General features: G+C 42.0%; 1 protein-coding gene across 1 annotated transcript in view; it reads left to right on the forward strand.

The window, feature by feature from the left end:
• LOC120019894 (artemin-like) overlaps positions 1-14,774 on the forward strand; it is a 38,492-nt gene that overhangs the window by 21,501 nt on the left and 2,217 nt on the right. Inside the window, exons 2-3 of the mRNA XM_038963305.1 lie at positions 14,299-14,390; positions 14,565-14,763. Coding sequence (XP_038819233.1) covers positions 14,299-14,390; positions 14,565-14,763 — 291 coding nt within the window. The remainder of the gene's footprint in view (positions 1-14,298; positions 14,391-14,564; positions 14,764-14,774) is intronic.

A 14,774-nucleotide genomic window follows, 5' to 3' on the forward strand; every position in this document is an offset into this window, starting at 1 on the left:
TATTGTTTAGGACCTTGAGCGTGGCTGAGGTGCACCCATGACCAGCTCTGAAACCAGATTGCATAGCGGAGTAGATACGATGGGTTCTAAATGGTCGGTGATCTGTTTGTTATCTTGGCTTTCCAAGATTTTAGAACGGCAGGGCAGGATGGATATAGGTCTGTAACAGTTTGGGTCTAGAGTGTCTCCCCCTTTGAAGAGGGGGATGACCGCGAAAGCTTTCCAATCTTTGGAGATCTCAGATGATACGAAAGAGTGTCTAGTAATAGGGGTTGCAACAATTTCGGCGGATAATTTTAGAAAGAGAGGGTCCAGATTGTCGAGCCCAGCTGATTTGTAGGGATCCAGATTTTGCAACTCTTTCAGAACATCAACTGTCTGGATTTGGGTGAAGGAGAAGCGTGGGGGGGGGGAACTTGGGCAAGTTGCTGCAAGGGGTGCAGAGCTGTTGGCTGGGGTAGGGGTAGCCAGGTGGAAAGCATGGCCAGCCGTAGAAAAATACTTATTGATATTATTGATTATCGTAGATTTATCGGTGGTGACAGTGTTTCCTAGCCTCAGAGCAGTGGGCAGCTGGGAGAAGGTGCTCTTATTCTCCATGGACTTTACAGTATCCCAAAAGTTTTTGGAATTAGTGCTACAGGATGCAAATTTCTGTTTGAAGAAGCTAGCCTTAGCTTTCATAAATGACTGTGTATATTGGTTCCTGACTTCCCTGAAAAGTTGCATATTACTGGGGATATTCGATGCTAATGCAGAATGCCACAGGATGTTTTTGTGCTGGTCAAGGGCAGTCAAGTCTGGGGTGAACCAGGGGCTATATCTGTTCTTAGTTCTACATTTTTTGAATGGGGCATGCTTATTTAAGATGGTGAGGAAAGCACTTTTAAAGTGCAACCAGGCATCCTCTACTGACGGGAAGAGGTCAATATCCTTCCAGGATACCCGGGCCACGTCGATTAGAAAAGCCTGCTCTGAAAGTCTCGCTATATGCGGATGACCTCCTTTTGTTTATCTCTAACCCTGATACCTCATTGCCACGCGCCTTATCTGTTCTTAAAAGGTTTGGATCAATCTCAGGGTACAAGCTGAATCTAGGCAAGAGTGAGCTTTTTCCTGTAAACAAGGCTGCTTTAAAGTGCTCTTTTACAAGTTCTCAGTTTAGGATTGTCCGGGATCAACTCACCTACTTGGGAGTTAAAGTGACAAGGAAATATTCAAATCTGTTTCAGGAAAACTTGGTTACTCTAGCAGACAGTTTGAAACAATCTTTTACTTTTTGGAATGCGCTACCTCTTTCTCTTATCGGAAGGATTAATGTCATTAAAATGAGTGTGTTGCCCAAATTTCTATATTTATTTCAATGTTTACCCATTTTTATTCCAAAATCTTTTTTTATTTCACTGGATCAAACATTCATGCATTTTATTTGGGATGGCAAGGTACCACGGATTGGTAGAAAACATTTACAGAAGCCTAAGTCATTGGGGGGTTTAGCTCTACCAAATTTTCAGACATACTATTGGGCTGCAAATTTCAAAGCCCTTCTGTACTGGCTGCAGACTGATCCTACTGGCCCTAGACCAATCTGGGTCCAGATGGAGTCTGAATCGTGTAAACCTGCTGCACTTTCTTCTGTGTTGTGCTCGTCTCTCCCAGTGTCCCTAGGCAAAAGGTGTGTCAACCCAATTGTAAAGCAGTCTCTTAAAATTTGGAATCAGTTCCGTTTAGCCTTTGGCCTCCGAGGCTTTTCTCTATCAGGCCCAATCAATCAGAACATTTTATTTCCTCCATCTTTGAATGATGGGGCTTTTGGCATCTGGCACTCACTAGGCCTCTCCTCACTAGCCCAATTATTCTTTGATGATACATTTGCCTCTTTTGCTCAGCTACAGGAAAGGTTCAACCTCCCCCAATCCCACTTTTTCCGCTATCTCCAGACTAGGAACTTTGTCAGAGCTAACACACCTGAATTTCCCCATAGGCCTGCGAATACAGCTATAGAGAGCATCCTGGAGCTGAACAAGCTTCCTAGGGGCGCAATTTCAGATGTATATGCAATCATTCATGACTTACAGAACCCTTCTTTGGTGCCTTTAAAGACTCGATGGGAAAAGGATTTGGGGGAGGAACTTGGGGAAGACACCTGGGAATCTGTGCTGCGCAGGGTGCATTCGTCCTCTTTTAGCACTAGACACAGCCTCATTCAATTCAAGGTGGTTCACCGTATCCACTGGTCTGGGGCCAGACTTGGAAGAATATTCTCTGATTTTGATCCTACCTGTGTCAGATGTAAAATTGAACCAGCCACACTGTTGCATATGTTCTGGGGCTGTCATAAACTGTCAGGTTTCTGGGAATTAATATTTAAATGTTTCTCTGATATATATAACACTGTTATAGATCCCTCTCCCCTTACAGCCCTTTTTGGAGTACTGCCCATAGGTACCCCCCTGTCAAGAATCCAGTCGGACACTGTTGCTTATACAACTCTTTTAGCTAGACGGCTAATACTACAGAACTGGAAGATGGCAGCTCCCCCATCTTATAAATATTGGGTGAGAGATGTGTTGTGCTCTCTGAGACTAGAAAAAATTAAATTCAATTCACGTGGGAACCCCAAACTGTTTAATGAGGCTTGGGCTCCATTCCGGTCTTACTTTAAACAGTCCATCCTCTGATGGCATTCCTATTAAAACCAAAATAAGTCTGTATTTGACCCCCCTGTTGGATGAGCATTTCTCTGTGTTTTTTTCTGGGGTGGGGGTGGGGGGCATTAAGGTTGATGTGCTTATTGATTGTGACCTGTGGATGCCTTGTTCATCTTGCCCGGGCAGAGACTAAGGTGTGAGCTTGTTTTTCCCAGTTATTTTTATTTTTTAATTCTGTTCACGCCTACATAAAATTATTATTATTCATTTTTTATTTTAAAGCATTGTAACTTTTTATTTTTGGTCCAGTGGATGGTTGGTCTGTGGCCTTGACTGTCTGTGAGTGGTTGCATTTCTCCACCCCACCCCTTGACTGTTTACAGGAACAATGGTGAGGTGTTTGCTCTGTCCCTATACTATAGATTGCCCTTTAACCTTTTGTAGCCTTCTGCCTGGTGTGTTTAACTTGTCTAAAGTATGGTATCTTTAAAGTAATTTTTTTTATATGTATTATTTGTATTTTTTCTAGTTGAGTATATTATTTATATTGCTTTGTCTTGTCTGTGTGTGTAAAACTTAATAAACAGAGTTTTCAAAGAAAAGCCTGCTCGCAGAAGTGTTTTAGGGAGCGTTTGACAGTGATGAGGGGTGGTTGTTTGACTGCGGACCCATTACGGATGCAGGCAATGAGGCAGTGATCGCTGAGATCCTGGTTGAAGACAGCAGAGGTGTATTTAGAGGGCAAGTTGGTCAGGATGATATCTAAGAGGGTGCCCATGGTTACGGATTTATGGTTGTACCTGGTAAGTTCCTTGATAATTTGTGTGAGATTGAGTGCATCTAGCTTAGATTGTAGGACAACCGGGGGGTTAAGCATATCCCAGTTTAGGTCACCTAACGGTACGAACTCTGAAGATAGATGGGGGGCAATCAATTCACATATGGTGTCCAGGGCACAGCTGGGTGGCTGAGGGGGGTCTATAACAAGCGGCAACGGTGAGAGACTTGTTTCTGGAAAGGAAAGGCTGTCTCCCTTTCTCACTCTCCCTTTCTCACTCTCCCTTTCTCACTCTCCCCCTCTCACTCTCTCCCTCACTCACTGGAAAAACTCAGAAGCAAAATTACAACATTGAACAGTGAACCATCATATTTTGTCTCAAAGATCTGATAATGAAAGAGAATGATTGCTTTTTGAATTTGGTCAAGATAGTGTGGGAGAGGTGGAAAAACTATTGTTATCCATCAATTAATGATAAGCCACCAGGTATAGACAACCTTAATGGGAAACTATTGAGAATTGTAGCAGACTGTATTGCCACCCCTATCTGCTATATCTTTAACCAAAGCATAAAGGATTGTGTGTCCACAGGTGTGGAAGAAGGCTAAAGTAATTCCACTGCCTATAGTAAAGTAGTAAAGCCCCCTTTACCGGCTATAACAGCTGCCCAATCAGTTTGCTGCCTATTTATACGGATGATTCCACACTTTACATGTCAACACCCAAAACCAGTGAGCTCACTGACATTATAAATAAGGAGTTACAGTCAGTATCAGAATGTGTGATTAATAATAATCTGGTCTTAAATACAGTGCCTTTGGAAAGTGTTCAGACCCCTTGACTTTTGAATACTTTCCGAAGGCACTAAAACAAAAATCTTTGTATTTGGTTGAAAACATTCTCAAAGACCTGAACTTCAACTGGAGTTATGTATAATTGAGCAAGTTGAGGAAGCTAAACTCCTAGGTATAACATTGGATGGCCAGTTATTATGGTCAAGTCATATTGACAAAGTTGTTGTGAAGATGGAGAGGGGTGTGTCTGTTATAAAAAGATGTTCTTAGTTTTTTACACAAAATCAACTGTACTAGTTGTTCAGGCTCTGGTCTTGTCCCATCTTTTTATTTATTTAACCTTTATTTAACCAGGAAGGGCTCATTGACATTTACAATCTATTTTTCAAGAGCGTCCTGGCCAAGATAGGCAGCACCAAGTCATTACAAAAATTACAGACAAACAACATGAAAAACTACAAGTAATCAAGTAAAAACCATAGAATTTACAAGAGTATAACAAAATCAAAAACAGGTAATTAAAAACATTGACAGGTCAGGGAATCAGTCTCAAGATCATTCATCAGTGATTTAAAAATACCAATCGGGACAAGTTCGTCCAGTTTAAAAGTATTTTGTAAGGCGTTCCAAGACGATGGCTCAGAGTACATAAAATCCCTTTTACCAAATTCAGTTCGGACATTTGGAACAGTTAGCAGGATAAAGTCCAGCGAACGAAGAGAGTACCCACCACATTTCTGAACAATAAAAATGCCCAAATAAAAAGGTAGTAAACCCAAAATGGCTTTGTAAATAAAAGTATACCAGTAACTGAGCCTACGAGTGACTAGAGAAGGCCAGCCAACCCTGGTATAGAAAGTGCAGTGGTGCGTAAGGGTTTTGCAGTTTAAAATAAATCTCAAAGTGCCATGGTAAAGGGTGTCAATTGATCTCAAACACTGATCTTGATTACTGTCCGGTAACATGGTCAAGTGCACCAAAGAAAGACCTAGCAAAGCTGCAGCTGGCTCAAAACAGAGCAGCACACCTTGCCCTTAATTACACGTACATAACTAACATCAACAACATGCATGCCAGTCTTTCCTGGTTGAGGGTTGATGAGAGATTAACTGCATCTCTTCTAGTTTTTATGATACATATTACTGTGATAAAAATTCCAGATTGTCTGCATAATCAAATAACATTCAGCTCAGACACCCACAAGACATGCCACCAGGGGTCTCTTCAGAGTCCACAAGACATGCCACCAGGGGTCTCTTCACAGTCCAAAACGAATTCACAGCAATGTACAGTATTATACAGAGCCGTGATCACATGGAAATCCCTTCCATCTCCAATTACTCAAGCAAACAGAAAAATTACCTTAATTTTTTTTTTAACAACCTCTCATGGAACAGCATGTACTGTGAGGGGACACACAAACACATGCACACACAGACACACTCTAATACACACATTATTTGTTTAGTTGTATTATTAGTTATGTTTGTATATCATTGTATTTTAAATTTGTGTGACTCTCCTTGTCTATCAGTGTTTTGTTACTTGTCATGTTTAGTGTGGACCCCAGGAAGAATAGCTGCTGCCTCTGCACAAGCTAACGGGGATCCAAATAAACAAACAACCCAATCAGAGCAGTGGTGTGCGTGGCTTAGTCCCATTGGGGTTAAGGTTAGGGGTGGGGCTAATGTCCTCTGGAGGATTCATTCTAACGCCTACCCCTGGACCATGATCCCTAAAGTAAATGGGTGGAGGGTCTGGTTTCACTCACCACAGTATCTCTGAGAGGGACATTAGTTTAGGCCTGAGATTGTGAGGGTACTAATCCACCCATACAACTTCAAACACTTTGGTTGCTCAGTAAAAACACCATTACCTTGGTTTCTCTGGACCTTTCTGGACCTTTCCTCCATGGTGTTAAAGAGAGGATGCTAACCTCAGGGCCATAGAGGTAAATCACTGCTCACTTACAGTAAACCCCAATCCAAATGGAACACGTTATTTCATCGACATCAATGCATGATTAATGAGAAATACAAGTTAAGAGCACACATCTCAAGTAAGGATTCAGCCCTTAGGTTACAGTTTCATCATCAGACAACCACTTTGTTTGGTTACGAGCAGCACAACTGAATGCAGCCATAGTGGTAAAACTGCCACGTCTATTTGCCATATTACAACAACAAAGAGGCTACTTCAAACAACCAACACTGTTTTTCCCCTCAGACATCATTGCATGCGTGATAGAACAGCAGAGTATTTACTACGATGCTGGACGCTCATCTCCTCCTTTTCTAAAACAAAACAAAAACAATATCAAATGCGCCTGGGGTGACTAGTGGCGCTGTTTCACCTTATGCTTCTCTCAGCTTTAAGGCTGGAAGTTCAGTTGTACTACTCTCCCATCCAGAGCCACTATGTCCAAAACATTGATATTGGACCCTGGATCTCTCTACCTTAATCTTCAGTCCTCATGGTTGTCTTAACAATGACCCTGCGCTGGTATAGCCTGATCTCAGATCTGTTTGTGCTGTCTTGCCAATGCCTAGCATGAAAATGAATGTGTCAATGTGGTGTGACACTTACCTTAGGAGTTGGCAAGACGGCACAAATATATATGGCATCAGGCTGGGGCTGTTCAGCTTGATGAAGCACTTTTGATACTAATCTCTTAGTATGAATGAAAGCAGTAATATCTCATTAGCCGTCTTTGATCTGATATGTAATGGCTCTTCTGTTGTGTATCTTCGTGTGATATACCTGAGAAATACAGCCCTCTTACCTAAGACTATGTCAAGATGGTCACATAGGGCAGAAAAGTCTCCAGTAAGTAGAACCCAAAACCATATCTTGCTCACCAGAGACTAACTTTCAAAGAACCCTTCAATGCAAGAAAACCCACTGACATTGTCTATCCGGATACTCTAGCTAGCATCTCCTCCAGGGATAACCAGCCCAGGGAAGTGTTGTACACACCTTCTGATTGGTTGCTTCTGACCAGGGTTATCTGAGCCGCAAACATTGCCAGGTATCTGTTTCTCATTTTAGGCAGAGTTCTGTGGGTTTTCGACAGGCGACAGCTGAGCTAAAGAGTGGAAACTGGCACTAACAAGCAATTACCTCCTCTCCTCTCCAGCCTGGAAGGCATTAGGGGATTATGCAGCATAATCAGATCCTCTGGTTTTGTCGCTGCTGACTGCAGTTTAGTCTAGCGTCAGTTAGAAGGGCATATCTGGCGCATTGTGGTTAGAGTGGTATTTGGTATTTTATTAGGATCCCCATTAGCTGTTGCAAAAGCAGCAGCTACTCTTCCTGGGGTCCACAGAAAACATGAAACACAATAGAGAATGACATAATACAGAACATCAATAGACAAGAACAGCTCAAAGAACTATTTTTTTTTAAAGGCACACGTAGCCTAGATATCAATGAATACACACAAACTATCTAGGTCAAATAGGGGAGAGGCGTTGTGCCACGAGGTGTTGCTTTATCTGTTTTTTGAAACCAGGTTTGCTGTTTATTTGAGCAATATGAGATGGAACGGAGTTCCATGCAATTAGGGCTCTATATACTACTGTATGTTTTCTTGAGTTTGTTCTGGATTTGAGGACTGTGAAAAGACCCCTGGTGGCATGTCTGGTGGGATAAGTGTGTGTCTCAGAGCAGTGTATAAGTTGACTATGCAAACAATTTGGGATTTTCAACACATTGTTTCTTATAAAAAGAAGAAGTGATGCAGTCAGTCTCTCCTCAACTCTTAGCCAAGATAGACTGGCATGCATAGTATTTATATCAGCCCTCTGATTACAATTAAAAGCAAAACGTGCCGCTCTGTTCTGGGCCAGCTGCAGCTTAACTAAGTCTTTCCTTGCAGCACTGGACCACACGACTGGACAATAATCAAGATTAGACAAAACTAGAGCCTGCAGAACTTGCTTTTTGGAGTGTGGTGTCAAAAAAGCAGAGCATCTCTTTATTACGGCCAGACCTCTCCCCATCTTTACAACCATTGAATCTATATGTTTTGACCATGACAGTTTACAATCTAAAGTAATGCCAAGCAATTTAGTCTCCTCAACTTGTTCAACAGCCACACCATTCATTACCAGATTCAGCTGAGGTCTAGAACTTAAGGAATGATTTGTACCAAATACAATACTCTTAGTTTTAGAGATGTTCAGGACCAGTTTATTACTTGCCGCCCATTCCAAAACAGACTGCAACTCTTAGTTAAGGGTTTCAGTGACTTCATTAGCTGTGGTTGCTGATGCGTATATGGTTGAATCATCAGCATACATGGACACATATGCTTTGTTTAATACCAGTGGCAGGTCATTGGTAAAAATAGAAAAGAGTAGATGGCCTAGAGAGCTGCCCTGCGGGACACCACACTTTACATGTTTGACATTAGAGAAGCTTCCATTAAAGAAAACCCTTTGAGTTCTCTTAGATAGATAGCTCTGAATCCACGATATGGCAGAGGTTGAAAAGCCATAACACATACGTTTTTTCAACAACAGGTTATGGTCAATAATATCAAAGGCTGCACTGAAATCTAACAGTAAAGCTCTCACAATCTTCTTATTATCAATTTCTTTCAGCCAATCATCAGTCATTTGTGTCAGTGCAGTACATGTTGAGTGCCCTTCTCTATAAGCATGCTGAAAATCTGTTGTTAATTTGTTTACAGAGAAATAGCATTGTATTTGGTCAAACACAATTTTTACAACAGTTTGCTAAGAGCTGGCAGCAAGCCTATAGGTCTGCTGTTCGAACCAGTAAAGGCCGCTTTACCACTGTTGGGTAGCGGAATTACTTTGGCTTCCCTCCAGGCCTGAGGACAAAGACTTTCCTCTAGGATCAGATTAAAGATATGACAGATAGGAGTGGCTATAGAGTCAGCTACCATCCTCAGTAGCTTTCCATCTAAATTGTCAATGCCAGGTTTGTCATTATTGATTGATAACAATAATTCTTCCACCTCTCCCACACTAACGTTACAAAATTCAAACTTGCAATGCTTTCCTTTGCATGAATACAATTGCTCACTGTTCGTTGTTGGCATTTCCTGCCTAAGTTTGCCCACTTTGCCAATTAAATAATAATTCAAATAATTGGCAACATCAAATTTTTCATGATGAATAAGCCATCTGATTCGATGAAAAATGGAGTTGAATTTGTCTTTCTGCCCATCATTTCTTTTAAAGTACTCAAGTTTTTTTCCCATCATTCTTTATATCATTGATCTTGGCTTCATAATACAGTTTCTTCTTCTTTTTGTTAAGTTTAGTCACATAATTTCTCAATTTGCAGTAAGTAAGCCAGTCAGATGTGCAGCCAGACTAATTAGCCACTCCTTTGGCCCCATCTCTTTCAACCATACAGTTTTTCAATTCCTCATCAATCCATGGAGCCTTAACAGTTCTAACAGTCTGTTTCTTAACAGGTGCATGTTTATCAATAATTGGAAGAAGCAATTTCATAAATTCATCAAGTGCAGCGTCTGGATGCTCCTCAATAATCACATCAGACCAACAAATATTTTTAACATCATCCACATAAGAGTCACAGCAAAATCTTTTGTATGATCTCTTATATACTATTTTAGGCCCAGCTGTTGGAACTTTGGCTTTCCTGGATATAGCCACTATATTGTGATCACTGCATCCAATGGGTACGGATACAGCTTTAGAATAAAGTTCTACAGTATTAGTAAAAATATGATCGATACATGTGGATGATCTTGTTCCTGTAGTGTTTGTAAACACCCTGATAGGTTGATGAATAACCTGAACCAGATTACAGGCACTGGTTACAGTAAGAAGCTTGATGAAAACCAGTCAATATTCAGGTCCCCAAGAAAGTAGAACACTCAGTTTACATCACATACACTATCAAACATTTCACACGTATTATTTAGATACTAACTGTTAGCACTTGGTGGCCTATAGCAACACCCCAAAAGAAAAGGCATTAATAACTTCAATAACACTTGACATAAGATCTTCTCTAAGCATTACAGGGATATGGCTCTGAATATATACAGCAACACCTCCCCCATAAGCATTTCTGTCTCCTCTATAGATGTTATATCCTTGTATTGCTACTGCTGTATCATCAAATTAATTATCTAAGTGAGTCTCAGAAATGGCTAATATATGAATGTTATCTGATGTTAGCAAGTTATTGATTTCATGAACCTTATTTCTAATGCTACATATATTAATATGGGCTATTTTCAGCCCTTTCCTGGGTAGCTTATCAGAGATAGACATAATATTGAAAAGAGCAGACAAAGCACATTCTGCAGTCCATTAATCAGGAGGACATCAGAGGACATCAGTTCTGTGTGTGAATCCATGATAACAATGACGGATAAATGACGGAAAAATCTCGAGGGACAATCAAGGCAGAACAACATGGTTGTGGATGGAATTGCAGAATCTCCACATGAGACCTGGACAGAGTCTGAGGACAAAGTGAGGGAAATTATCTCTAAGACATTGAAGATGGACCACAGGAAGATTGAGGTGGAGCGCGCCCACAGGACTGGAGAACCCACCACCGGCCCAGGTGATAGACCCAGGCCAATAGTGGTCAAGTTCCTGAGGTTCAAGGACAAGGTAGCTGTTCTGGAAAGAGCCAAGAACTTTAGAGGAACTTATATCTTCCTCAATGAGGATTATCCTGAAGCTGTGCGCCAGAAGAGGAAAGAACTGATCCCAGTTATGAAAGCTGCCAGAGTGCGTGGGGACATTGCTTACATCTGCTATGACAGGCTCATTGTCCACCAGAAGCCTGGAAGGGATGAGAGAGCCAAGCCTATGGGTTCGTAGCTTCAACCCCAGCATTTCAACAACGAAGGCCTGATTCACACAGTTTCCTCTGAACAGTTGATGTTGAGATGTGTCTGTTACTTGAACTCTGTGAAGCATTTATTTTGTCTGCAATCTGAGGTGCTGTCACGCCCTGACCATAGAGAGCCCTTGTTTCTCTATGGTGTAGTGGGTCAGGGCGTGACTAGGGGGTATTCGAGTATAATATTCCTATGTTGTGTTCTAGTTTATATTTTCTATGTTGGTGTTTTGTATGATTCCCAATTAGAGGCAGCTGGTAATCGTTGTCTCTAATTGGGGATCATATTTAGGTAGCTATTTTTCCCACCTGTGTTTGTGGGATATTGTTTTGTGTTTGTGCATGTGCACCACGCAGTCACGTTTTGTTGTCCGTTTATTGATTTATTGTGTTTTGCTTAAAGTTTCACTTTGAAATAAATATGTGGAACTCAACGTCCGCTGCGCCTTGGTCCCGTCCTTACGACAACCGTGACAGGTGCAGTTAACTCTAATGAACTTATCCTCTGTAGCAGAGAACTCTGGGTCTTCCTTTCCTGTGGCAGTCCTCATGAGAGCCAGTTTCATCATAGCGCTTGATGGTTTTTGCGACTGCACTTGAAGAAACTTTCAAAGTTCTTGAAATTTTCCAGATTGACTGAACTTCATGTGTTAAAGTAATGATGGACTGTAATTTTTCGTTGGTTATTTGAGCTGTTCTTGCCATAATATGGACTTGGTCTTTTACCAAATAGGGCGATCTTCTTTATACCACCCCTACCTTGTCACAACACAACTGATTGGCTCAAATGCATTAAAAAGGAAAGAAATTCCACAAATGTACTTTTAACTAGGCACACCTGTTAATTGAAATGCATTCCAGGTAACTACCTCATGAAGCTGGTTGAGAGAATGCAAAGAGTATGCAAAGCTGTCATCAAGGCAAAGGGTGGCTACTTTGAAGAATCTCAAATATAAAATATTTGTTGATTTGTGTAACACTTTTTTGGTTACTACATGATTAAATATGTGTTATTTTATAGTGATGATATCTTCACTAATATTCTACAATATAGAAAATAGTCAAACTAAGAAACTCTTGAATGAGTAGGTGTGTCCAAATTTTTGACTGGTACTGTAATTCGTGGGTGTATTCAATAAGGGGAGGAAACTGTACCATCAACACAAATATAAGGTGACAAGCAATCAACTCTCCTTGTTTCAGTTTTGCGAATGAAGAGGCTGCTGACCAAACCAAAGCCTTTAATCAGACCAGTGAGGCCAATCACACACAGACACACACACACCATGAACACAGGCTCTGAAGCTCTGGAGTTCTGGAGGTCTTGACTCGGCTAGCCCACCTCCACCTTCTACCCCCTGAGGGGCTGGAGGCGTTGGGCTGTAAACAGCTCCAGAGCAATGGGGTGAAATGAGCCGGGCAGACAGGCCCACATACACCCCGCATACAAGGCTAAAGGAGGCTAAACGCTCCCAGCTGTGGCATAAAGGACTCAAAACAAGGCCTCTCAAGGGACCAAGAGGGGATCTGTTGAAAAAGCTCCTTTAGCCTCTCTCTCACAATGGTCAGCTTTTAAATCAGGTTAGGGGAGAGGGAATTGGATTGCAGTCTCTCGACTCCGCATACACACAAACACACACGTTTCCCTCTGCTTTTCAGGTTCCATTGCGTAAGAGACAGACGTCTGCATTCTCCCTGGCCCTGATTTGACTTACTGTTTCTCAGTAACTATATTGATATAGTCAAGCCTCTGAAGCAGGTTGGAGATGCACACACAGACCCTAGCGTAACCTTTGTACTGTCATCTTGTCAGTACTCCCTCGTCCTGGGTAAAGATAGCATTGTGATGATCGTCTAGGATGCTTCCCACATGGCACCCTATTCCCTTTATGGGGCACTTCGTTTGACCAGAGCCCTATTTTTGACCAAGGTCCCTGTGGGCCTTGGCCAAAAGTAGTGCACTATGAAGGGAACAGGGTGCCGTACTGGAGACGTACCCTGAGGGTTGTATTTAGAAACATTGACTAGCCGCAGAGTTTACATACCTTACCATGGACATTCACGTCCCGCTCTACCAGACTATCGCTTCTATCTGGTGGATGATAGATTACTGTTGATGCATCTTATATAGATAGGCCTATGCTTGTTTTCACTGAATCATGGTATGTTCTGTGTTGCTGTTTTTGGTCTCTGAGCTGAATTTTGTTTTGCCATACCATCTGTTGATGATGTCGAAATCAACCAATTTTGTCTGCTTTCACCTTAAATGGACTTTGAGATTCCCAGAGGAGATTGAATAAAGATTTTCTCGAGAACACGAGTTGTTTCTAGTCAATCCCTCCACATGTGAACGTTTCCTATGGTGTTACTTAAATGGCACATCAGCTGGGGTATATATGGAGAGCTGAGAGGACAAAGAGAACCAGTAGGATGGAAGATGAATGTACTGTAGGATGCTGGATCCATGAATCTAAAGTGACAACTCAGCTCTTTGGAGAGAGATGGAAAGGTGATGTCACTGGTTTCTGTTTCTGAGCTCAATTTATATAATAGTCTGCTGTTCTTGCAAAAGGTGCTTGACTGTCTTAACAAATTAAGTAGAACAAACACCCATTGTTTTTTTTAGCATAATCTGTCTTCAAGTTCAGTGAGTGTGAACCTGCACTATTAGTGCTATTTACTTGTTTGTTTTACTTTACTGTTCACCTCAAAGTTGGTGCCGGAAACCAGGGGTCAAACCAGGGACCTTTAGCTGATATGCTGAACGCCAGTCACATTTGTGTTCTGAGCCTTTGAAGGTTCTTTATAGTAACAGTCCTTAGGTGAGATGTGCGGCGCTATCATTGACATACAGCTAACCCGGTCACACCGTACGCCTCCTATATAAACGTCTACATTTAATCCATGCTCAAACCCCTTATCACAAACTCCTCATCTCTGTGGTTTCCTCTAAGATCTCTGTGAAGCATCACCGCTTTATGTGATCCCCGTGTTCCCCATCAACAGAACCAGCTCTACCTCCTTCTAAAGAAGTATTTGACTGGTATCTGACTGAAGGTAGCCTTTATCTGGACAGGAGCAGTTCTGTGCCTGTATGTACCGACAAGTTGACACTAGCAGCCCGCATCATGTTGTTCGTTTATGTCATTCTTGTAAGAGTGTGTTCTTAAGGTCGGGACAATTGACAGAGCGAGGCCTTGTTCTGCTTTCTCTCCAGGTGGGCCAAGATGGAGGACGAGGAGGAGGGACAGACCAGGGGTGACCACCAGACCATCAGCAGGTGCACCTTACCACCTGAGGAATGTGAAGGTGAGTTACTTATTAGCTTTATCGTCATCATAATAACCACCAGATTCATCATGATTTACTTCATCATCCATAATCATCATATTTATCATCCTCCTTATTTATAGTTGTCATATTGTTGGCTGCATTGGTCCTCTGCTCCGTGTACCAATTCTCATGGAATGTCCTCTCCTGTAGGTGCTGCTGTGGGTGGTTGTCTCTCTGCTGCCCCTGGTGGAGGGGGCCCGTATGGGTGCTGGTTTGGAAGCAGACTCTGTCCAGGCTGTGGGACTGGTGGGAGGGATGGGGGAAAGGCAGCTCCCAGACACTCTACCTGAGGTGGATGAGGAACAAGAGGAGAAGAGTGACCCGTACTCCCCCTGGCATGGCCTCTATGGTAAGAGTGGA

Source organism: Salvelinus namaycush, chromosome 25, assembly GCF_016432855.1.
Source record: "Salvelinus namaycush isolate Seneca chromosome 25, SaNama_1.0, whole genome shotgun sequence".
Classification (NCBI taxonomy): Eukaryota; Metazoa; Chordata; class Actinopteri; order Salmoniformes; family Salmonidae; genus Salvelinus; species Salvelinus namaycush.